Source organism: Setaria viridis, chromosome 8 (assembly GCF_005286985.2).
Source record: "Setaria viridis chromosome 8, Setaria_viridis_v4.0, whole genome shotgun sequence".
Lineage (NCBI taxonomy): Eukaryota > Viridiplantae > Streptophyta > Magnoliopsida > Poales > Poaceae > Setaria > Setaria viridis.
This window is the reverse complement of record NC_048270.2, coordinates 2,423,010-2,447,424: the sequence shown is the minus strand read 5'-3', so window position 1 is coordinate 2,447,424 and position 24,415 is coordinate 2,423,010. Positions and strand designations below refer to the sequence as shown.

The following is a 24,415-nucleotide window of genomic DNA, read 5'->3' as shown; positions in this document are numbered from 1 at the left end:
GGTGTCAAGCAAATATCATGGCATTGGCCGGGAGCACAAAATAGTCACCAAGCTGTACTTGACTCCACTTCTACCACTTGCGCATGGTGCCAAGCAGGCATGATGGCATTTGACTATAACAGAAGAATGCACAAACCTGTACTTGGCTCCACCTCTTATGGAAATCTATAAAGATTTTTTAATACCTCAATCAAGAAGATCCTATGAACTTTTTATAACTGAATTGACATCTCTGCACTAGACAGCACCCCTACATGATGAAGTGGTGGCGGCACTGCGTTCTGTTCCTTTATTCTCTTCAGTTTTGACTTGTCATAGTATTCCAAAGAAGAGAATAAACAGATAATAATGGTAAATTAGCTGGTATCACAGTTTGATGAAAGATTCTAGCAGCAATTGAACTCAAAGATTCTCTTTTCCTTAACAAAAAAAGAGACAGCTAAATGAGGGCTGTCTAAACGAATAAGCCAGCAAAGATGAGCATTTGAGGGTTGAGAGGCTTCCACGCGGACAATGCAGCATTTTATCTCCTAGATAATTTGAAAAAGAAATATTAGAAAACAGGAGCATAAGAATGTGGGCAATTTAAGTAAACATCAAATCAGTTATGCCAAATGGAATTGATAGTTTCGCCAAAACCAAATTCCCAAGAATCATATTCCTTTCTTTCCCCATTTAGCTCCAGAAAGGCCATACTTCCTAACTTCCTATGAATAATTTCACAGTAAGGTATTTCAATGTGCTCACCAGAAATCAGATGCTACTACAAATTTTCCAGAATATCTCATTTTTGTCCTTTAAAAACTGCAGAGTAAAATACACAAATTTGATAAGGTGATTAAGAACCCTATTCTGCAGACCTCAAAGGCTTCCACATCAATAGTGCAGCAATTTTTTTCTCCAAGCCTATGAAAAAATACTCCCCTTGTTTTCCTTCTATCCCACAAAGCCATACTTCCTAATTTGCCACAATAAATACGATTAAGTTACTCGAAGTGTACTCTCCAGAAATCAGGTGGTATTGATTTTATGGCACACAACAATTTGATAACATGGTTAAGCCTCAAATTCTGCTAAGTGATAGCGATGCAGATTCTACTTGTTGGTGGCTAACACTGTTTCCAGTGATACTAGATAGTTTAGCACTGTAACCTTACTTGCCCACTTCCCTCGAGCTGTGTAATGTTCTATAAAGATACAAAATATACATATTTGTCTATCACATATTTTCTTGAGGACTCCACAGTGAACTGAAATACTTTGTTTCAGTCATGAAATAATATCTACAATATGTTTGCATCACTAATAGAAGGACAATGTTGCACACATATAGTCATTGTTATTCATATCAGATGGTCCTGAGGGAAAAAATGCTTTATCCCAAGAACTGGAAGGAAGATACATGAAGCAATGCTTGAATAGATTCTATCTGTAAGAAAAGATATAACACCTTTTGTTGGCTTTCTTGGAAAAAGTGGTACAACCTTCATGTTGCCTTTTCAGCTGCATCCACAGCATGCCCAACTAAAAAACCGCACATGCCCCGCATCCTCTTTGATCCTACACTTGGCAGCAGGCTCCAAACCACTATAAATAGAGACTTGTCCTCTGCCAGTGCCCAATAAGCAGTTCGCTGCGCATCTTTGAGTACATAGCTTGCTGCATTCAGTTAGAGCATTTGTTGTGCAAAATACGAGTACCTGTTCCTCCAACCATGTCTAGGTCTGTGGAGCCTCTCATAGTCGGTCGGGTGATTGGAGAAGTTCTTGACTCCTTCAACCCATGTGTGAAGATGATAGTGACCTACAACTCAAACAAGCTTGTCTTCAATGGCCATGAGATCTACCCATCAGCAGTTGTATCTAAACCAAGAGTAGAGGTTCAAGGGGGTGATTTGCGATCTTTCTTTACATTGGTTAGCAGTCAAATGCTTCATAATTGAATCCAATTATTCTATACGTACTATTCCTTCCCTAATAGGCATAGTTCTTCAAATTTCAGGTGATGACAGATCCAGATGTCCCAGGGCCAAGTGATCCATATCTAAGGGAGCACCTTCACTGGTAATATTCAGCATTTCAAACCTCAGGGATGTCAAGTACCATATGTTGCTGAGGAAGATACAACCACATCTTGCATACATACAAAACAGCATGTTTCTCGAGCACTTAAAGTGAGAGTGGTGTGGCTAAATGTCATCCTTTACATTTGCAGGATCGTGACTGATATACCTGGTACAACAGATGCCTCCTTTGGTAGGTTATTCTTCTGATTCTTGCTTAGTTGATTGCATGTTCTAGTTGTTCTTTGAATTAATAACCATGACTCTTTCAGGGCGAGAGGTCATAAACTACGAGAGCCCAAGACCTAGCATTGGTATCCATAGGTTCATTTTTGTGCTCTTCAAGCAGAAGCGCAGGCAAACTGTAACTGTGCCATCTGTCAGGGATCATTTCAACACCCGGCAGTTCGCTGAGGAAAATGACCTTGGTCTCCCTGTAGCTGCTGTCTACTTCAATGCACAGAGAGAAACTGCTGCTAGGAGACGCTGAAAATTCCAGACCTCATTTGTCCACCTGATGATAAACAAGGGCCTTCTGCTCTTCTTTCTACGAAGAAAATGATCTTATTTTACATTACCATATAAATAAACCGGATGCACTTTGCAGATTGTATTAGTATTAGATTGTTTCCTAAGTGGCAAGATTGAGAAGTATGAATGATCAACGCTTGTGGTCAAATTTCATGTATAAGGAAATTTATCACTGAAAGTACCAGGGTTGGTTGACCTGCACACACGCAAAAAAAGTTCATCTTCTGTTTGCAGCTTCACACTATGTGCACTTTTTCTGACATACAATCTCCTGGAAACAAAAATTGTTGGATCTTGTTGTGTCAACTTGTAGAATTATGAAGACACCGTAAAAGCATTCAACTGCTATACTGTTAAGAGGCATGGATAGAAAGGAAGGCATTTAATGTACGCAGAGGATTGTCCACTAGAAGCATCAAAAGGGTGTCGATGTGAATGTAGTGGCCTTTGTTCCTATTTTCCCTTCACCTTGTCCTTAAGCCAACTGACAAGAATGCCAGTTGATGCATGTTGAATACTAATACGCAATCCATTTATTTGAATCTGAGTGTAAACTGAATGCTCTGTTCCTGTTGGTTTCTCGATGCGTTCATTGGATACAAGAGATATACAAACTATTAATTGTGTACTTGTGTGCTCTGTTGTTGGGGAGTGGAGCCAGTTCTCCTTGCTAGTTTAAATAAGATCTCAGGCACTCACTTGTTGATCTATAGACCTTTTTGAATAGGTATGCCACTAAAAAATGCAGACAAGTAAATGAGAAAGAAATGAAGCAATAATTTTATAAGCATAAAAAACTAGCATAAACTCTCACATAACTTTGAGGTATGCAACCAAAGATGTTCGCACAAATTGCAAATTAATACCCCAACATAAATATAACTCGATATCTTCTAATCTAGACATGGTAGGATGATCTATTCAGATTTAGAGTCCTAACTTCTAACTTAACAATCCACAAATGTAAAATGCAAACCTATCAGAAAATTGGTATTTTCGAAATTGATCGGACAATTGGTATTCGTATCTCTACTGATGATATATGATAGTGAAAGAAAACCAACCAGAGTTTCAATTGGCTGGATGATTGAACATTTTCCTTAGTAACCATTGAGTGGCCAAAGATGCAAGATGACAACAGAAGCACTAAATAGTTAGGACAGAGTCTTATCGTCGGTGGCAACTTCAGCATCGAGACTTAGTTGCAGATAAAGGATATTCTACGCATCGTCACACATTATATTTTCTAATTCCAAAATCCTTTTACATGTTTTGTTTCATGAAATGAAATCCATCATTCTGACGATATCATGTTCCGAATTCTGATTGGTGCAAGTTAGAAAATTCTTCCCCAAATAGGCCATATCCTTCAGGCTTGTTTCTTTATTTCCCCCTCTTGCTCTTTCCTTTGCTGTGTTTAGTACACGAAGAGCACACAGCGTGACAGCAATATATATAACTGTTCATCAACAATAGTAGGCACTTTGTCCTTTCTGAACTCTAGGTTCATTACAGATTTCCACGAGCTGTTATCGAATAAAGTCACAGAAATATCAGATACCTGCTGGTCTTGATTAGGAGACAATCAAAGTAAAACCACCACAGTTGTGGACTGTGGCCAATGCAGACAATTAACATGCCCAACAGGACATGATAGTTTGCGCCAGTTGAAAAGCATGAGTGATTCCAGTTACTAAACCAGCAGAACCTAAACGAAGCATTGAATGTTTCGACAAAATAAGAAAAATGGGGTCTTTAAGTCGATCAGAGGGAGGCGAGCACCGAGCGAATCCTCACCGGTCGCGGCCGATCTCGTCTCGCTGGAAGAAATCGCTGGACGGCGAAGCGGTGCCCCCATCCCCCAGCAGCCGGGGCCCGGCGGGTTGGAGGCGTCATCGCCGAGGCGGCTCTAAAAAGCCTGCGCTCACTGCTCAGAGCTCCCGTTCCCATTGCTAGCACTGCCAGCACTACGCCAGCCGCCTTCGAAGACGGATTTATATGCGCATTGCCGGAGTACGCCACATAGTGCAAGAAACGATCAATTGGATCGCCCGCTACTGGCCCTTCCTCTGCCAGAGTACCAGGCCCATAAATGGGTACGAACCTGAATTACTTTGGGCCAATAAAGGCTCTTTTGGCAAGACTAATGAATCGGATTTATTTTTTTCCTTAATCTTGAAAAGATGTGCATGGGACCTCATTTGCATGTCAATGCAATAAACATTTTATGGAGAAAAAAATATGCATTAGATAGCACAATAGCTGATCACAGATAAATAAAAGGAGAAAGAGGACACAAATAAAGTAATCATAGGCAATGTCCATCCATTCCATGCGAAAATGCACAAAGTCTCCGATGCTAGGTCACCAAACGGACGGTCTTTCTTATGTCCTCACGCCGGCCTTTTCTCTAGTCATGTTTGATTCTTTGATGAGTGCGAGAAGTGGAGAAAGAAGATGGGTATGCAGCTCTTAATATGGTCCAGCTTAAGACCAAGATTTATGGAGAGAAAGATGCCCTTATTAACAACATATTATTGCTCACCAGATTTTAGCTTTGGAGGCACACCACTTGAAACCATGTCAGACATAGTTATAATGTAATCGATGATATTCTTAGTAGGATAATGGCATGATATACAAATCAAGAAGAGCTAAAAATTATAATAACATACATGCAAATAATATGCATGCATCAGCAAATCTAAAAAGATGAATACTCTAAACACCATAATCAATAGGATTATCACAAATATCTATAAGTTACATTTACATCCAGAAATCCATATGGCACGTAGATTAAATTTACAAGCCACGTGATACAGTTTGTGCGCTGATAATCCTATCCTTCCTTAGGGAATTGTACATGCTATATATATGTGCATAAATCCACAAGGGTTTATCCATAAAAAGCTCCTCAAAGATGAAGGTGATAGAAACTATCACCATGAGCATATAACAAATTCCATTTGTTATAGTTTTGCCCAAAAAAAACCCAATTTGTTATAGTTTTGCCAAAAAAAAACTACATTTGAAATGGGCCAATCTCGGCTCGATCCACATGGGCTGGTCAGGAACTAAATTCGAAATCCCAGCCCACATCCGGCCATTCCATCCAAGTTTGGATTGGGCTGAGTTCAACTGAGTCCTCCTTGTACAGTAACACTAAGTAGTAGTAAATAAAGTGACCGAAAGAAAATTTAGTTGAAATTGTTCAGTCAATTTATAGTGCTACGACCGGGCCACAAATGAGTACAAAAATGAATCACATTTGCTCGGTCTGTACTGTTACGTGACACGAAAGGTGCAAGTTTGGATGGGTCCTTCAGCGGCTCAACGCTCAGTACCTCTGAAAGTAGCTCCCCATGGTCTCGAAGCCCCTGCTGGAGAAGCAAAAACACGCCGAACTCCCAGGTGACCGTCCAAGAAACCTCCTGCTGTCGCCGCCGGTGAAGATGAGCCTCCTCGAGTTGTAGTAGCCGGAGTAGGGGTGGTACAACGACAGCACCCTGCTGGCCGGGACCGGCACCGCGTTGCTCACCGACTGCACCGGCAGAAGGCAGCTGGCCAGCAGTGCGTGCCCGGCGCCGTCGTCGGTAACGGCGGCAGCAGAATGGCTGCGATGGCTGTGATGGTGACCGTGGCCGTCGCCGCGGCCGTCGAGGAGGGCGATGTCGAGCTCGAACAGCTCGTCTTCGTCGAGGTCGGCAATCACCGCCTCCGTCTTCATCGGCTGGTCGTCGCCGTGGTCGGCCGGCGTCGCGTTCTTGCCGCTCCTGTCGGTGGTCCGCCGTTGCCGCCGTGGTGGTGGCGGCGTCTGCGTCTTGATTGGTGATGGCCTTCGCTTCCAAGTGCAGCGCCATGGTGTGATTATGCTCTCTCCAGATGAAGCTTTGCTTGCACACGTGCCTGTGCACGCGTGTGGCATCGTATCATCATCAGCTTATCAGGGTTGGTGAGTTTGTTCTACTATTCTTGGTAAAGATTGTTGGGAAAGTGTCGCCGAGGATGATACTGACATAGTGACTCGGTACAGTAGGCTGCCTAATTTCTAAACTTTTTTGTAGTATTTTTTCGCAAATATCTAAATGTGTTGGCACTAGTAGAACTTCATTAAAAAACCCAAAAGTGAGCTAGCTTAACTACTTTTGTAATCCAAGGGTTCATCGTTGAAAGGAAAAAATTAGCACGTATTTCGTTAAGAGTCAGAGAAGTTTTAAGCGACCATCTAGCAGCTATACTCCGGGACAGCAAGAGAGTGATCAAATACAGGCAAATAGTTCGCGACCTGGCGCTGCGAAGCACTGATAACAAGTACGACTAACACAGCAAAGCAGCTAACGGCTACAGCTGAACAACATAAGCAACCTAAAATATCATGAAAATCTCCAAGCAACTCGAGGTCTGCAATGAGCTCAAGGAACAAAGCTACCTTCATGCGACAGCGACTGAATGAAAGCCAGACAAGCGCCTCAAAAAAGCTCAGCCGCCGGTTAGAAAAAGACCACCCCCACATATTTTACAAAGAAGACTTTAACGCCTGACCGAAAAAGGTCACGGAAGTCAGCTGTCCTCATACATGGGATGGTACCCGTATGGTTCGGACCTTTACCCATGCTTTCATGCCAAGCCCACTACCACCAGCCCCTTACACAAGAGCCCATCCATAGCATATCATTGGGAGTGACTTTTATCTAGCCCTGAAAGTCCCCTGCACTTTTGTTAGGGAAATTAGAGCAACTCTTGGGCTGCCTTTTAGGAAAATTAGAGCAACCCTTGGGCTGCGTGAACTTTATTGATAAATTCAACAGATAATTACATGATTTTAGTTACGAACAAGGAAAAAGCTGGTTTCTCCAAAGAGTCTAAGCTGAAAGAAGAGTGAAAAGAGAGAGAATGAATGAGAAAAGGATTAATGATTACACCACACTTACAAGGAAAAAACAACTTACTCCACTTAGAGAATTGCAAACTTACTCCACAAAGGATTAGTGAGGAGTCTAAGCTTCCCTTTGTCTAGAGAATTAATTGCTCCATCTATGGGACCAGAGGAGGAGATAATTGTGGCATAATCTTGAAATCTTGAATGTTGGGCTCATCTTCATTTCTGAATACCTTTGCATTCCTAAACTTCCAAATATTCTAGAAAATGCATGTTAGCACCGCATTGTTGGCACCCCTTAACGCTCGAGCAGCGTCCGATTGGTCGCCGCCGGTGCTGGAGATCCTGTCATTCTGGGCCTATGTTGGACTTTCTTCAGCCTAGTGAAATTAATCCTAAACCCTCCTACACGGGCTTAGCCTCGTCAGATAACGGCTGCCGAGGTTGATGCACGAAGAACGGCCGAAACACTGGCGGAGGCAAATTTCACTGAGAAATTCAAATTTTGACTAAAATTTTAACATTATTATTAGCCCCTTTAGTAAAGTAAAATTTGAGTTTGTGGCTCCACTATTGGGCCGGAACAACGAAAGGGCAAACCCTTACAAGGAGTGAAGCACCAGTTTGATTTGTCAGAGATTAATTTATGTTAGTATATGTTGATCGACGATCAAGGGCAGTTTCTTCCATCTGGATGGCAAATGGCAGCTTCTATTTGGATTGCCATTGGTGGGCGCGCGCTTGTTTGTTGGGTTTGGCTAGCTTGTGAAATGACACCATGGCAGCTAGAACTGACAGGGAGTAAATGTGTGTCACGCTTGGTGATCTGGCGGACGGGATGGATCGGACTCGGACTCACTCGAGTGGCCGCGATGACATCGCTGCAGCTCCTGGTCAACCGCGAGCCGTCTGCCGTTGCCGCTCCTGGTCAATCGTGTTTCAAGGAAAAAAATTCAGAGAACATGCACATATGTTGTTGAGATGAGAAAGAAGTGCTTCCAGATTCACCAGGTTTCAGCACTACTATTACTTCAGAGAGCAAGCCAGAGAGGCAAGGCAAACGAGGCATCCGTGGAAGATCAGAAGATAAACGTCAAAACGTGCATGATCAGAAGATAAACAATCAAAATGCAACAAAAACAAGAGAATCGTAGCATTTGCAATGCTCGGTGTGTCAAGCACCTCTCTCCGAAGCGGTTGGCCTTCGAAGATGGCACCTGATGTGCAGGCTTGCAGTGGGAAGGAGGTGGCATGAGGAAGAGCTCGAAGTGTTTCGCTGTTCTGAGGTGAAGTGTGCGTGCGTGTGCCTATTTATAGCCGTCCGGCCCTCGAGCTCCTCATGAAGCACGGTTCATGTTCATGGAGCACGAGTCAATGCTGTGCGTCATCTACCATCCCCTGCAGCTGTGCAGACAGCAGACGCGAGGCTGTGTGTGGTAGCTAGTTGTCAACAAAGTGAGGTGATGGAGATGAATTGATGACGCAGTCCAGGGAAGAAGGTCCAAAGAGATACGCCATCATCATGCTCTTCTTCCTCCTCGGTCCTGTCAGTCTCTTGTTCTTGCCTATGCCGCTCAGCTCGGTGTCTGTTCAAAGGTCAATGGGCATTTAACCTTTGCACTCGAGTACGTCTAGTAGAGTATAGCAAGTACTCCCTCCGACCCTTTTTATCCATCATTTTCACTTTCCGAGAATTCAAATGTAATCAACTTGAACAAATACATATAAAAAAATATTAATATTTATGATACATAATTAGTATCATTAGATAGATCTTTGAATCTATTTTTATAATAAATTTATTAAAAATTATAAATGTTACTAATATTTTCTACGAATGTAGTCAAACTTAATTCTCACAATGACAGTTATGAAGGGACAGAGGAAGTAGTGAAGTACTTCTGCACATTGCAGTGTGTGTCGTCTCTTGCTGTCAACTCAAAATGTTCTTGATGATCTTGGAACAGATCCCTCTCTGTGCCGGGGCATGAGCGAATGATGACCAACATGAAGTGCAGGCCATCGCATAGTTCCTTCGTCAATTGCCCCGTTTACCCATTACTACTGAGCAAGGCAAACAATGTCTACCTCAGCTCCTTCACTCCTCCAGGATGGTGCCACATCACCTCACTGCCAACATTTCTGAACAATGTACAGATGCATCGTATTCTTATCTGAATCTTGTTCAACATATTGAGGGAACAATATTTCAAGTTAATTTGGAAAAGCTCGACTCTTCACAAAGATGAAGGGAGTGTCTAGCATACACACACACACACAGATTTCGTGGACCAAGATTTCAAGTTTGGAAAAGCTTGACTCGTATCAAAGATGAAGGGAGTGTCTAGCCTACAAACACTCCAAGAGCTAAAATCATAGCCCTTGATTTACATAGGAAAAAATAATTATGAAAAAAAACCTGCTACGCTAACTAAGAGGCGTAAAAAGATCACGCTAACTAACTATTGGCGCTGCTCTCCATTGACTTTCCTATTTCTTTTATCCGTAGCGACTCACATGTCATGGTTACTAGTGAAGTTTTTTTTTCCGAAATGAACCAGGAGAGAAAGTTTTTTTTTAAATGAACCAGACAGGAGAGCTGCTGATTATATTAAAAAGAAGATGATCCAGACTGGACAAATACAAAACACCAAGCGGTGCGAAAGTTCAAGAAATATATATATATATATATATATATATATATATATATATATCACAACCCTAAGCGTGGAAAGAATTAATAGCGGGCGATTAAAATGGAAAGGTGTTTCGCTTCGGTCGTAGTCCACGTCGTAGCCTTATCTTTAACTTTGTGGAACATCATTTTGGCTGTAGATTCCTTGCGCTCTGGTTACTAGTGAAGTTAAAATTGGCTTCCCCGACTTCTAGTTCATTTTAACATTTGCTTATAAAACAGCTTCACATTGCAATGACTCGATTTATGCAAAACAGATAAAGTCAAAGTCGAGATAAACCCTCCCAAGCAAGCCCTAACTATTTGGGAAAGCCCTTGCCAAAGTTGAAAAATGATGTCCTCGGCGTGAATCTTAGTATAGAAGTGTCGATCTAAAATTCTTGTGCTAAGCACCCTTAAAAATACCCAAATGATGCATTGCCTTCCAAACACAAAAAAAACTAGCGTTCATTATGTTGCTAAAATAGTGATCATGTACTGGCCAAAAGAAATAGTGAATCTGTTTCAATAAGAAGAAAGATCTCCTAGCAAAAGAAGGAAAAAAAAACAATACGATGAAAATCGTGCGGATGCCACCAGCAGCAATGGGTCCAAGCTTTGGATTGTCTGTCTGACTTGACATGTTGACCTCCGAAACTGAGCTGAGCTGAGCTGAGCAACCATGATGACGGGATGAACTGCAGTTGCTGTCAGGCAGGCACGCAGCCGATCCTTTATACTCTCTTCGTTCGTAGGGTCGTTTTGACTTTGTAATTCATAAATATAATTATCCATCTATATACATTATATTTGGCACATAGCAAAACATCTATACTTAGAAAAAAATCAAAACGACCTACAATTTGGGACGGATAGAGTGTTAGGATTCGGAATCCCAAACAAATAATAGAGAGATGAGAAAACGAGAAAACCAGCTAAATGAATAAATGGCTAAAAATCCCCTCCTCCAAACTCTAGGACTCTAATAGGAAGGAGGAGGTGGTTGTTTATATTTATTTTATTGATCGGGTCGAATACTACAAACAGATCCCTGCTATTTATAATGATGTCCCTAGATGTTGCAACTAAGTCCCTGTGCCTCACATACAAACCCTCGGACCCTCTCTTTTATACAAAGAGGTCCCTAACTTTAGGCCACATAAGGCGCACTCTCAACAGGGAGTAGTTTATAGTTGTTCCTTGATCTAAAGGCTTGCTGTTTGCACATGCTAAATCTATCCGTATGTAGATCTTCCTTAATTTCCCTTCTCTGTAAAAAAAAAGTAGTGAAGCAGCTAGCAATCGATTGAAAATCCTTCAAACTCTGTATGTTTGTTTTTCCGCTATAATTTACCATGCCTAACACATTCTATCAGTGTACTCATCATGTGTGGCTCAGTACTCACCATTTCTCTTTTCTCCCCGGGCCCTGCATCATCTCCCTAGGGGTGGCTCGGGGGCGACACCCACGCCCCCCAAACAACCACCGCCGCCAGCGGCGGTCCCCTGGTCTCTTGCCTTCTCCTCGTCCCTCTCCTTCTTCCTATCCTCCTCCTTCTTCCTCTCTTCTTGTTTCTTCCTTCTAGATCTCAATTTGCGGCTTCAATGGCTTGAGGGCATGGGAGCGCAGCTGCGTGTGGCCTGGGCAACCGTTGCCTTCGACGCGCGCCCCTAGCCTGCCCCGGCGTGGCAGCGGGCGGCCTTAGGCAGCCAGCCCCAGCACGACTGCGGGTGGCTTGGGCAGTTGTTGCCTTCGGCACGCGCCCTTAGCCTACCCCGACACGACGGTGGGCAGCCCTGGCAGCCGTTGCCTTTGGCGCGCTCCCCTAGCCTTCCCGGCGCGGCGGCGAGTGGCCCTGAATGGCCGGCTTGGTGCGCAGTGATGGAGACGTGCAACCCAGCAGTAGCAGTGGTGATGTGTGGCCTGGGACGGCTGGTGTCGTCGGCGCGTGGCTGCCTTGCGTGGTTGGCCATGGAGGGCCCAGTGCGGTGCTGGTCGGGCAGATCCACCGCCCGCGGTGGTGCTACTGACAGTGACGTACTGCCTGGAGCAGTCGGCGCCATCAGTGCACGGACTTTGCATACCCTGGGTGTGGTGGCCCTACGGTGACCGCCTTGCCTTGTGGCGTGGTGGCCCCGTGCGGTGGTTGCTGGGCAGATCCTTTGGCTTCAATGGTGGTGGGGGTGCTGCTACTGTGATGGCCGGCAGCCCCTTCTTGTGTGCGATGTGGGGACGATCGTATTGCATGGTGGTGTCTGGTGGTAGTAGAGATGCCTGCGTCAGCCACTGGCGTCCAACGATGGGGCCTGTCGCACGACTGCATGGGCTGCGGCTGGAGATGTGCGTGGGGATTGTAGGCGTTGGCGAAAGCCTTGCACCTTCAGGGCTGATGACAATAATGTCTTTGGGCGTTGTTTTCTTCCTCGGAAGCGTTAGTCGAATTGTCCTCTTTCTCCTCGTGTCTCGCATGCTTCCTGGATGCAGAACTTCTGGTCGGGCGGCGGTGGCACCTATGGTGTCACGTCCCTCCTTGGAGGCGTCGCTTTGGAAGCTCATTGCCTCTTTCCATGCCTGGCTGGTGCGGTCGCCGGTGAGAGATACTTTAGTTAAAAAAAGAAGGAAAAAGAAAAAAAAAGAGATGATGGTGGTGGTGGTATGGGTAGTGTTATGATGACGTTTTTGGTGGTGTGCTGGTGAGCTGTTCTAGCCAGTGGTGGCAACGGAGGTGCTTAGGCTGTTTACAGTGAAGCTGCGAATATTGGTGGTGGTGGTTTGAGCTGAGTGAAGTGATGGCATTGTGCGGCTCGTGTTGATGTCCTAATCTGACCAGCTGAAGTTGTAAATTGTGATGAGTTGGCTCGTGTCGATGTCCCCAATCTGATCGGCCGTAGTAAGTTGTGTTGAGTTGGCTCATATCGATATCCCAATCCGACCGGCAGGAGTTGTATGTTGTGATGAGTTGAGTTGTGCGATGCATTGTGCGGCGTGGGTTGATGTCCCAATCTAACCGACCGGTGTTAGTTGTACTATCCAATCTAAGCATTCTTTTTTTAATATAATCAACAACTTTTCTACCTGGTTTGTTTCAATCATGTGTGGTTGTGTGCAAGGAGCCAGGGAGTAGTTACTAGAGGATACCAGTTTTGGCCATTACTGGATGACACTGGAAGCAGGGAACGTGAGCTTAGCACTTCCTGGGCCTGTCACATACTCTAGTCTAGTCAAGTGGGTTTGTGGCAGGCAGACAGGCTACCTTCAGGGCGTCTCCAACGGGGTAGTGTGGAGATAGCTCATTATGTTTTTTAATCAGTGAACAGTGCAAAACAAAGCGGCTGGCGCTTTGTTCCGCACCTAGCTCGCACGTTTCCCAAGCTCAGCTCTCTTGTCAGGCTCTCACAGCATGCATGTTGGCTCAAGCGAAGCTACCCTGTTTCTCATCTCTCTCTTCTAGCGTGGAGTCGGCAGCTAGCTTATGTTGATAGCGATGGCCTCAGTATTTGGATTCTTGGGTCTGATTGGACATGTTAACCTCAAAAACTGAAGCACAGTATTCCTGCTCTTGTCCTGTTGTCCGGTCATGGTCAGGCCTCTAGCCTCTCCTCCTCTACGGGAATGCAGGATGGATGCATCTTACGGGGTGTTTGTTTTCTAGGGCTAAACTTTTAGCCTCTGTCACATCGGATGTTTGGATACTAATTAGGAGTATTAAATATAGGCTAATTACAAAACAAATTGCACAGATGAAGGTTAATTCGCGAGATGAATCTATTAAACCTAATTAATCCATGATTTGACAATGTGGTGCTACAATAACCATTTGCTAATGATGGATTAATTAGGCTTAATAAATTCGTCTCATGAATTAACCCAGGACTTCTGCAATTAGTTTTATAATTAGCTCATGTTTAGTCCTCCTAATTAGCATCCGAACATTCGATGTGATAAGGGCTAAACTTTAGCCCAATGATCCAAACACGCCCTTACATTAGAATGGCCTATTTTTGTGATGGAGCGTGACTGTAGGAGGCTAGGACTTGGAGCTGCAGGTGCATATAAAGATTACAAGAACTGGAAAAATATCCAGAGTCATTGTGCGTTTCTCATTTCTCTGCAAAGGTAGTGAGCTTTAGGTTGTTTGGATGTCAATTTTGAACATTGGAACCAGGGAATGTGTGAGCTCAGCGCTTCCTCACATAGTGACTGTCAACATCCTCTTATGGATTGCTATGTCCTCTTCTGTGCAAGGAGTCAATATGCAGGGTACGGTAGATTTGTAGAGAATCGGTTAGGTTTCATGTCAAAAGCACTAAAAGCCCTGAGATGGTGATTTCCTGCTCCGTGCCTCCATCCATCACCTGTTTGACCTCTGCTTGGAGTCGTTCAATCAAAACTTGGAGCACATCAAAGACATGTGAGCTCACTGCATGGAGCACCAAGCCAGCAAGGTATGTCAAAACAAAACATTCCTGAATGGTACTCCCTCCGTTCCAAATTATAAGTTGTTTTGATTTTGTTAGATTCATAGGTTTTGCTATGCCTTTTGTAAAGAATCGGTGCTCGTAGCCTAAGAAGGGGAGGGGTGAATTAGACAAACTAAAAACCTTAACCTATGGCTTCCACTACTTTTGCATAAAATATAAACTAGATCATGCTATCAAGATGTGCAACTAAGGTTGATCTAGTGATTCTTCCCACCCAAAATAAGTTTTGCAACCTAGAGCCAATCCTATCAAGATTCTACTCTAGTGAGTTAACTACTCAAGTTGTAAGTATGAAATGCGGAAACGTAAAGGAGTGGGTTAGGAAAAATGCAAACTCGGACACGATGATTTATCTCGTGGTATCGATAGGCAAATGCTACCCCTAGTCCACGTTGGGGCTCCACTGAGGATATGCTTTCGGTCACCAAGTCTCTTCTAGTCAAGGTCTTGGACTTGCCACAAAGACTCGTGCCGAGCCGGTTGAGAAACTTACCACTAAGGTAAGGTTCACCACTCCCTCTCTTTCGGTCACCTTGACGCCATCTTCACTACAGAGTTTCTCCACCAAGGAAGGGCTCTCCTTGTCCCCCGCACACTATCATCGACGCTGCTCCACACCAAGCCGGAGAGTCGAAGAGTTGCCGGCGAGCCACCAAGGCACCAGCATACCTTGTACAACTATAGTTCACTCCTTGAACTGATCACAAGGCAGTAACACCTTGCACTCTCTCTTCTCTAGGCCTATCCTAGCACTAATCACTCTTCTAAGTTTGTGCTAAATCTTTGATTAATCACTTATGCACTTTTGGTGGCTTGGATGTGTTTTTGATGAGTCTTGATCTCCAATAGATTCCTTCACACTCCAGCAACTCCAAATGGGCAAGTGGAGGGGGTATAAATAGCTCAAGGCATTAAAGAACCGTTGTTCCAACGGCTAGTTAAAATGTACCATCGGATGTTTCGACGGTCCCTCTTTGACATGCATCGGAACATCCGGTGCAACTAGCCGTTGGCCTCCCTGCGCCCAAGTTCTTCACTGACACATCAAAATTCATCCGATGGTTCCTCCGATGGTACCATCGGAACATCCGGTGCTGAAGGTTTTCTGGCCAAAATCTCTCTGGAACTTGGAAAAAAAATATGCTTCATCCGACGCTTCTCTTGACCTAGCATCGGATCATCCGGTGCTATAGGATTTTCTTTGTCTTCAAATCCTTCACCCCAGAATTCATCCGACACTACTAGAAATCCTACCATCGGAACATCCGATGGTCTTGACTCAGGTAGCTGCAACAATGTTGTACCAATTGATCCAATGGTTGCTCCGACGCTTCCTATGGACCATCGGAACATCCGATGGTTCCTTTTTCTCTTCAACTTGTCCAATGCAAGCACCAAAAATACCATCACTTGGATGCTTGAATACCATAGAACAATTCTAGATACCATGGCTCGGTCACTTGAATACCACCATTTGAATACGGAAAATACCGTCATTTGGATCACTTGAATATCATGATTTGGACCTTGCCATGGTTTGGTTTGCATACATAGAACCTAGAAAACCTACGAGATACATGCTAGACAATCCATTAGTTCCAATGACTATGTTGTCACTAAATCACTAAAATCACAAACTATAGCCTAATGGGGTCATGTTCGCTACACCTTTATATATATCATGTCTAGATGCATAGTAAAAGTATGAACCTAGAAAACCAAAATGACTTATAATTTAGGATGGAGGGAGTAGCACTTTGAAGGTAAGACAGGAAGGAAAACAAATTGTTAGATTTCTCTCGATAAACTCTAACCAAACTTTAGAGGGATATGCACAATGCAAGACATGATACATTAGAGGTGATTCAGCAGAGATTGCGGGGTGCAAGCTGACAGAACAACACTTCAGTATTGTTATGGTTTCAGTCCTAAGTTATATGTCAGTTGAACTACCGTCGGGTCGCTGTTAGCACCTTGTTAGACTTAATAGCAGTCTTATAGTGACAAGGGACCAGCAGTGGGCACGCAACTAACACCATTGCTGCGTTCTTGGTTCATGGTAGTAGAATTTAGTGGTTGGTCATCAGCTGCAAACAGATCTGATAGCCAATAGGCTACCAACCTACTATTACATGTACAGTTAAATCATTTTCCCTAGCAGGGGTTAAACAATGATACCTACATGTCAGATAGTGCGATAAAGTTTTGCTATAACGAAGCTAAACAAACAAAATGCAAGCGGGTACAATCAACCAAATGTTTCTTATGAGACCTGACAATACTTTTATACACGTCCAAATCCTAACATGATCTTGTTCAATTTCATTCCCTTTCCATTGCCCAAAATTTCCTTTGTGTGTATGTCTGTCTAAAATCTCTATATTTGTCTGAATGTTTCGATCAAGTGCAACAATTTTACAACAAAGATGTCAGCAATTACAAACAATTTGAATCATCTGGACACCAAATGAGTATCATTTCTACTCACCTTTCAACTGAAAATTTTAGCTATATTTCTCTATCAGAAACATCTATGTCAAATTCCCTCTGAATTGGCCATATTTTACACTTGTTTTCTAAATTCTAACTATCAGTCAAGTGTAGAATTGTACAACAAACACAATAGCACATAATAGAAACAATCACCGTACAGCTTCACCATCAGCACCGCAAATTGGTAAAATGAGAACCAAAGTAGAACAAATACCTATTACACATTTATAAATCTGACAAATCAACCAGTCTCATTACATTTTCAATGCTGTAATTTACACGTTCGGCGTCTGAAGTATATACTCATGCAGTCATGGTAGTGTACAGTTGTACTACACAAATTGTACATGAACAGTTACAACCATTTTGATTCATCTGATCAACACAAAATTTTCCCTCTACATGCTCCATCCCAATCTCTAATTCCCTTTCAAATTTTGATTGCCATACTGTACACATTTCTCTATGTCTAAAAAAATATTCTAGTTGCAAAAAATGTACAACAAGTAGCAATTACACGTTACTGACTTCACCAGTCACCACTCACCAGTATAGCTTCACTGGCGGCACCTTGAACCCCGGCGTCTCGTCGAAGAACGGCACCGCCTCCGGCCGCGCCTGGAGGTCGCGGTAGAACTGGTACTCGGCCTCGTAGTCGTGCAGGTCCAGCTCCTTCTTCTGGTTGGTGTGGTAATGGTGCTTCGCTCCCGCCGCCTTCCCGAACCCGAACAGGCTCACCTCGTCGCAGACCCCCAGCGCCATTACCACCGCCTGCAGCCCCGACGAGTAGTGGAAGTACCTCTCGTCGTGCCTCCGGGTCCAGTTGTTCGCCGGCTCCCCGGTCGTGGCCACGAACCGCCGCATCGAGTAATACTTGGCGATGCGCGCGCAGAGCGCGTCGAGGCGCGCGTCGGTGACGAGGAGCGGGAACGGGGACGCCGGCGTGGCGGTGGCGTTGCAGATGAGCGCGTCGAGGAGGTGCGCCGGCTGGCAGACGTACATGGCCATGGGGACCGCGCGGCCGTAGGGGTGGCAGGCGCAGCCGCCGGCGGCGACGGCGGAGCGGACGGCGCAGCGGTGGAGGATGTTGGAGTTGACGAAGGAGAGCGAGGTCTTGGCGCCGACGTCGGCGGCGTAACCCGCGACGCGGGCGTTGTTGAGGCGGACGACGAGGTCGTGCGCGTCGATCTGCGCGCCCCGGCCGGAGCCGAGGAGAATGCCGCTGTTCCCGACGACGGCGCAGGTGGGGAACCGCTCCCGCCGCGGGTGGCGGTCGAGGAGGTCCCCAATGCCGCCCATGGCGACGCCGGCGACGACATCGTCGTCGTCGCCGCCCCGGCGCCGGAGCTGGCGTCGCGCGAGGAGGAACGAGCGGAGGGAGGCGCGGAACGCGGCGAGGAGGGCGCCGTCGTCGGGGACCGTCTCGAAGGGGACGCGGAGGCGGGAGACGGCCCGCTGCCGCGGCGCGGAGGTGGCGTTGGTGTGGTACGGCAGGCGGAGGTAGAGGAGGCGGTAGCGGTTGCCGATGCTGGGGAAGGAGGACACCGAGGCATTTGCGAGCAGCGCGGCGGCCTCGGCGCGGACCTGGTCCCCACCTGCGTCGGCGGCCGCGAGCCTACGGAGGAGCGCGTCGCCGCCCGCGTAGTACTGGGACGGGCCGCGGGGGAGGAACAGGCGGCGGCGGAAGGGGAGGGAGAGGAGCGAGAGCGCAAGGAGGAGGACGAGCACTGGCGGAAGGTGGCGGCGCTTCATCTCCGGCGGCGCGGTCGCCTTCGCGCGCGGCGAGATCCGGCGGCCATTTTAGTAGGCGCGGAGGTGGTGGCTGAGCTGGAGCCGCCGGTGAGGTGAGTAGGATGGGACACTGGGTCGGGTGAGAATTGGTGGGAGCTGCGTGGCGGGCGAGTGGGACGGCAGCGATTCAGGTTGACCCAGTCAAACAACTCGCTGACATGTGGTTCCCGGAGCATTGTGGGGCCCTTTTGTCAGTGGGTGATGGGTGGCTCGCTGGTAAGGCAGCGAGCTGATGGTGTCTGCAGGTTGGTTTGGTCGACCACTCAACATGGAGTGGAAGGGAGAAAGGCACTCGAAATTCAAAAAGGCACATTTGCTAAGGTAAGATGTACTCCAGTTCGAGAACACAGAAGGCCATACTTGAATACGTCTTTGGAAGCTGAAAATTGGACCAGATGGTTGATCTCATATTTGTGTTTTTCGTTGGAGCAAAGGGGAACACTAGTCACTAGAGGGTAGAGGGTACAACTAGACTTGAGCAAAGTGTGGATTGGACCGGCAAAAAGCTCGGAATGATTCGGGGAAAAAACGTGACCAAGCCCGCCTACAAACAGCTTTCGGATCGGTTTTTTCGAGTTTTTTTGTCGGGCTGCCCGATCTTTTTAAGTTGAAAAATAAATAAATAATAATAATTCGTCCGAGCTTAGCTCGCCCAGATTTTTTATGGGTGCCACACCCGGCCTTATAAAGGTCACAGGACGAGCTCGTGCCGGACTGTCGAGCCAGGTCAAATTTGCTCAGCTCTAAATACACTAATGGCTCATTCTAGTCATAAAATGATGATCCATAGACATGTGCTTTAGAAACATAACAGTGACTACAGAAGCATATTCATGAACCTAATAATGAAACTCTAGTACCATGAAAAAGGCCAAAATATTTTTCCAAACAATTTGTGCTTCTTGTGTCTTTCGATACGATATTGATCCTTCAACAGTCGGTAACATATGTTCTAGGACAATTAGTGATTAAAGCTTACCTTTAAAGTTTTTTTATATTCTAATGTGGTCTAGAAAAAAAATGAGATAGTATTTAGAATGAGTTATGTATGCAGACGTGGTTAGTAAATGGTTGGGGTCCATTTGTGCCACCCCAAAATATTGTCATGATATTCCCCTATTGTCATCAACCTAAAGTAGTTAAGCATGAAGTGGTCAATTTTTTTTTAAAAAAAAAACTTTCATTGTGCATCTAGAGTTCGAAGCGTGCATGTGGGCAAAGCAATCACTTTGAGTTTTTTTATCTGTGTTTCAAATAGCGGCTATTAGGATTTAATAAAAAAACACTGAATACGAGCTTTGATGCAATTGGATGATTGAACCCCTCTTACTAATATGGAACTCCTTAGTTTTGGGGAAAAATTCATCATCCATAATCCTCTCTTCAATATTGCTTTCACCGTAGTTTCACGTTTTTTACTGCTGCTGCTATAACTAATTTTTTCCAAGTATTTCCTCAAAGGTATCAGTCAAGCAAGTTGTCCACGGATCAAGGACACACGTTGTCTTGTAATCAGAAAAAGAAAAAACTTGCACTGCAGAATGCCTTGCTAGATTATTTTTTGAATTTTTTTGAGAGGAACGGCTTGGACTTTTATTGATAATAACTGGGAATTACATTCCACCCCTTGCTACGAGGTCCATTAAGAAATAGAAAATTACATTGAAGCCCTCCACATAACCTCCATAGCATCTTGCTCGTGAGCAACTTCATGGCCACCCGACGAACACGCTCATCAAACCGCCGCACCAGGGTTTGATGAAGAAGAGCACACAACACGGAGCCGAAAATCGAATCCCAAACTGATGAAGACACATTAATTTTTTGAAATGCCACAATAGACAGCACATCGAACGCATCAACGCACCTTTAAATCACTGAACACACTGGCAACGACAAACGACCACCGGCCGTTCCTTCACCGGGAAAGACAGGATCTGGCACCTCGAGCTTGAGATCCATAGCCAGTGGTCCAGAAGTCAACTCCCTTGCCAACGAATCGAAGATCGCCAACAAGGTAACAAAGAAACTCAAAATGAGGATGAAAATCCAACCCGTCGTCATCAGGTTGTAGTAGATTTGGAACTCACTAACAGGAGCCACGAGGAGCATCGACACTGGAGAGAACCAAGGTAGAAACTACCCCAAGTCGTGGGGGAAGAAGAACCCTAACCTATCTAAAAACAACTAAACTATACGCTCAAACTCCCGGTTCCCCCCAGATTAATTTTTCAGCTTCTGGCCCATTCCAAAATCAGGAAGCCCAATAGCGTTGCTCTATACGGGCCATTCTCTGTGTCGCTATAAAATACTAAGGCCCAATAATAAAGTACTCTTTCATTATATTATCATCGTATATGTAATTGAGCTATATTTTCAAATCAGAAACCTCTATGTCAAATTCTCATTTCCCTTTGAATTGCCCATATCTTCCCCTAGCTTTCTCTGGTTAAACATCTCTCTATCAGGTAAGTGTAAGAATTTTTTCAACAAATACAATACCCCAAACAAAAATTTCAGAAACATCACGTGGGACCCATGTCAGGGGTGTTTTGTGCCAATAATGTTCCATACGACTATACCAGTAGGTACCTCTATACCAGGATACCATAATGGAGGCGTTCTTCGACGACCGGCCTTATAACGACTAGTGGTGCATCCATACATGTCTGTCAGGGCTAGTTTGGTGCGGTAACGACAGTTGGTCTGCGGCGGCTCACCGCGGTCGCAGTCATGATGGCTGGTCCCGCTTAGCGTTGGCCAGTTTGGCGTGGCCACATTGATTTTTATATATGTTTGGTCGGGGTGGAGCGGTACGACGCCGGCTATGGCACGGCAACTGCACCCTCCGTTCCAAATTATAAGTCGTTTTAACTTACATTATATCTAGATGCATAATAATATCTATGAACCTAGAAAAGCCAAAACGACCTACAATTTGGAACAGAGGGAGTACCAATTTTGGAGCTTCGATTGCGGCATCTTGAGAGTTCCAGTTACAAAACCGCATTGGCGGGGCATCGTTTTCCTTCTTGGCGGTTGCGCTATGGAAGACATGTTCCCCCTCTCCATTCCACTACTCTGTTCCCCCGGGGCGCGCAGGATGGCATTGTCTTGCCGGTTGCGTTTCAAAAGGGAAAAAAATAAACCTCTCATTTTACTTGGGCCGATAATGTTCTAAGCATGAACTTTCACGCCCTTAATCAGATCGAAGCGTCCATCGCCATTCACGTTTCCACCCCAGTTGGGCGTCTCGTCGGTGTGCGAGTGTGGTCCAACACGGACACAGATCGCACGGAGCACGTCACCAATACTGTTTCACCGGCGGCAGCTTGAAGCCCGCCGGCGCCTCGTCGAGGAACGGCACCGCCTCCGGCCGCCACTGCAGGTCGCGGTAGAACTGGTACTCGGCCTCGTAGTCATGCACCTCCGTCTCCTTCTTCCTGTCGGTGTGGTAATGGTGCTTCGCCCCCGCCGCCTTCCCGAACCCGAACATGGACACCTCCTCGCACGCCCCCAGCGCCATCACCACCGCCTGCAGCCCCGACGAGTAGTGGAAGTGCGGCGTCCTCTCGTCGCCGCCGCGCCAGTTGCTCTCCGGCTCCCCGGTGGCGGCCACGAACCGCCGCATCGAGTAGTACTTGGCAATGCACGCACACAGCGCGTCGAGGCGCGCGTCGGTGAGGCGGAGCCGGAACGGGGACGCCGGCGTGGCGGTGGCGCCGCAGGCGAGCGCGTCGAGGAGGTGCGCGGGGTGGCTCACGTACATGGCCAGCGGGACACTGCGGCCGTAGGGGTGGCAGGCGCAGCCGGGGACGGTGGCGGCGGAGGGGCCGGCGCAGCGGCGGAGGACGAAGGAGTGGGCGAAGGCGAGCGAGGTCTTGCTGCCGACGTCGGGCGCGAAGGCGGCCGCGGCGCCGGCGGGGGCGTTGTTGAGGCGGACGACGAAGTCGTGCGCGTCGATCTGGGGGCCACGACCGGAGCCGAGGAGGATGCCGCTGTTGCCCACGACGGCGCAGGTCGGGAAGCGCCGGCGCCGGCCGAGGAGGCCCGGGAGGTCGCGCATGACGCTGGCGATGGCGGCGTTGTTGGCGCCGCCTCGGCGGCGGCGGATGTGGTGGTGCGCGAGGAGGAAGGAGCGGAGGGAGGCACGGAAGGCGGCGAGGAGGGCGCCGTCTTCGGGGAGCGTGTCGTAGGGGACGCGGAGGCGGGACACGGTGGCGTTGCTGGAACAGCAAGGGAGGCGGAGGGTGAGGAGGCGGTGGTGGCCGTTGCCGAGGCTGCTGCTGTGATGATGCGTGGAGGAGGTTATCGAGGCGTTAGCCAGCATCGCGGCCGCCTCGGCCAGGACCTGGTCCGCGCCGGCGTCGACGGCCGCGAGCCGGCGGAGGAGCGCGTCGTCGCCGGCGTGATGCTGCTGGGACGGCGACGGGTCTCGAGGGAGGAACAGGTTGCGGCGGAAGGAGAAGGAGGGGAGCGAGAGGGCTGTCACTAAGAGGAAGAGGACGGGTGGGAGGTGGCGGAGCTTCATCTTCAGCGGTGCGGAACGTCGCCGCGGACGGCGAGCCCGCCGGCGGGCATTAGAAGGCGCTGGGGTGGAGGTGGCGCCATAGCTGACGCTGGCGAGTGGCGCGTGTGTTGGTTGGTGACCGGCGTGACGACGGCGCCTGTCTCATGCAGGCCCATGCATGCGCGCACCTCGACGGCTCGACGGTGTCCGGGCTTCCAGGGGTGCAACGCAACGCATGGCTTCGTCGACGGACGCGTGGCAACAGGTGGACCCACCTCTAGGCAAAGGTGGGCTGTCATGGCTTCTGCCTCCTCACTTCTCAGTGGAGAAGAAAGAAACAGACAAACAGTGTCGAAGAGGAGGATGTGGGCTGTTGTAGTATTGTTGTAGCATTGGCCATCGCCAAGTACTCAAAAGTGTGATTAGAAGCCCAGCCTAACGAACACCCAAAAAGGCTCGTGTTGAAGAGAGGCAATAGTTCGTCTGATAAGCTGTGTAGTTAATTTTTTTGAAACAAAGCTGCGCAGTTAATTGATTTGTATAATGCATTTGATCTGTTCATTGTTTACGTCGGTGCCGCTTGTGGAATAATGTGGACCCAAAGGCAGCGGTACTGCGGTAGTCAGATTTTTCATTGTTTTTTTAAGCCCAATGGCGGATTTTTCGTTGTTTAGCTCGTGTGTGGAATAATGGAATGTTCATTCTTTAGTTAGGCTATCAGATTTTTCAGCACCTTAATTATTAGTACTAAATGTTCAGATAATCTTGTGTTGTCGAATGTTGAGTTTTAGACGAGACGCTGAGAACATCTCCGGCAGTTCCCTAATAAATATTTTTCAATAACTAATTAGTGGAGATATCTCATATTAATTTCATTATTATTGGGAGAGTTGCATTTACAGTCTCTCAGTAATTCCATCCCAATATTGGAAAAAGAGAAAAGTAAATGGAGTCTGTTGAAGTACTATTTTTCACCACCTCTCCCAACCA

At 46.6% G+C, this 24,415-nt stretch overlaps 4 protein-coding genes and 1 long non-coding RNA gene across 6 annotated transcripts; 1 reads left to right on the top strand and 4 right to left on the bottom strand.

Annotated features, from left to right (window-relative positions):
- The first annotated feature begins 1,615 nt into the window (after positions 1–1,615).
- On the top strand, positions 1,616–2,678 carry LOC117867103 (CEN-like protein 2). 2 transcript variants are annotated; one of them, XM_034751448.2, is made up of 4 exons: positions 1,616–1,879; positions 2,002–2,063; positions 2,215–2,255; positions 2,335–2,678. In XM_034751448.2, the coding sequence occupies exons 1-4, from the start codon at positions 1,715–1,717 to the stop codon at positions 2,550–2,552; spliced, it is 486 nt and encodes a 161-aa protein (XP_034607339.1). In that variant the 5' UTR covers positions 1,616–1,714; the 3' UTR covers positions 2,553–2,678. The 2 variants fall into 2 exon arrangements, with proteins under 2 accessions (XP_034607339.1, XP_034607338.1); XM_034751447.2 differs by having other exon boundaries at positions 1,616–1,915.
- Positions 2,679–5,297: 2,619 nt separating this feature from the next.
- LOC117833988 (uncharacterized) lies at positions 5,298–6,584 on the bottom strand. The gene has a single exon (XM_034713593.2). The coding sequence runs from the start codon at positions 6,519–6,521 to the stop codon at positions 5,934–5,936; it is 588 nt and encodes a 195-aa protein (XP_034569484.1). The 5' UTR covers positions 6,522–6,584; the 3' UTR covers positions 5,298–5,933.
- A 4,383-nt stretch (positions 6,585–10,967) lies between these two features.
- LOC117866888 (uncharacterized) lies at positions 10,968–12,000 on the bottom strand. The gene is made up of 2 exons (XR_004643030.2): positions 11,556–12,000; positions 10,968–11,419 (listed from the first exon to the last, which is right to left on the bottom strand). It is a non-coding gene; the product is annotated as an uncharacterized lncRNA (long non-coding RNA).
- Positions 12,001–17,326: 5,326 nt separating this feature from the next.
- LOC117866700 (sialyltransferase-like protein 2) lies at positions 17,327–19,171 on the bottom strand. The gene has a single exon (XM_034750971.2). The coding sequence runs from the start codon at positions 18,874–18,876 to the stop codon at positions 17,668–17,670; it is 1,209 nt and encodes a 402-aa protein (XP_034606862.1). The 5' UTR covers positions 18,877–19,171; the 3' UTR covers positions 17,327–17,667.
- A 2,904-nt stretch (positions 19,172–22,075) lies between these two features.
- Positions 22,076–23,863, bottom strand: LOC117866501 (sialyltransferase-like protein 2). Its single transcript, XM_034750725.2, has one exon. It carries the CDS (start codon positions 23,444–23,446, stop codon positions 22,220–22,222), a length of 1,227 nt encoding a protein of 408 aa, XP_034606616.1. The 5' UTR covers positions 23,447–23,863; the 3' UTR covers positions 22,076–22,219.
- Between the last annotated feature and the right edge of the window lie 552 nt (positions 23,864–24,415).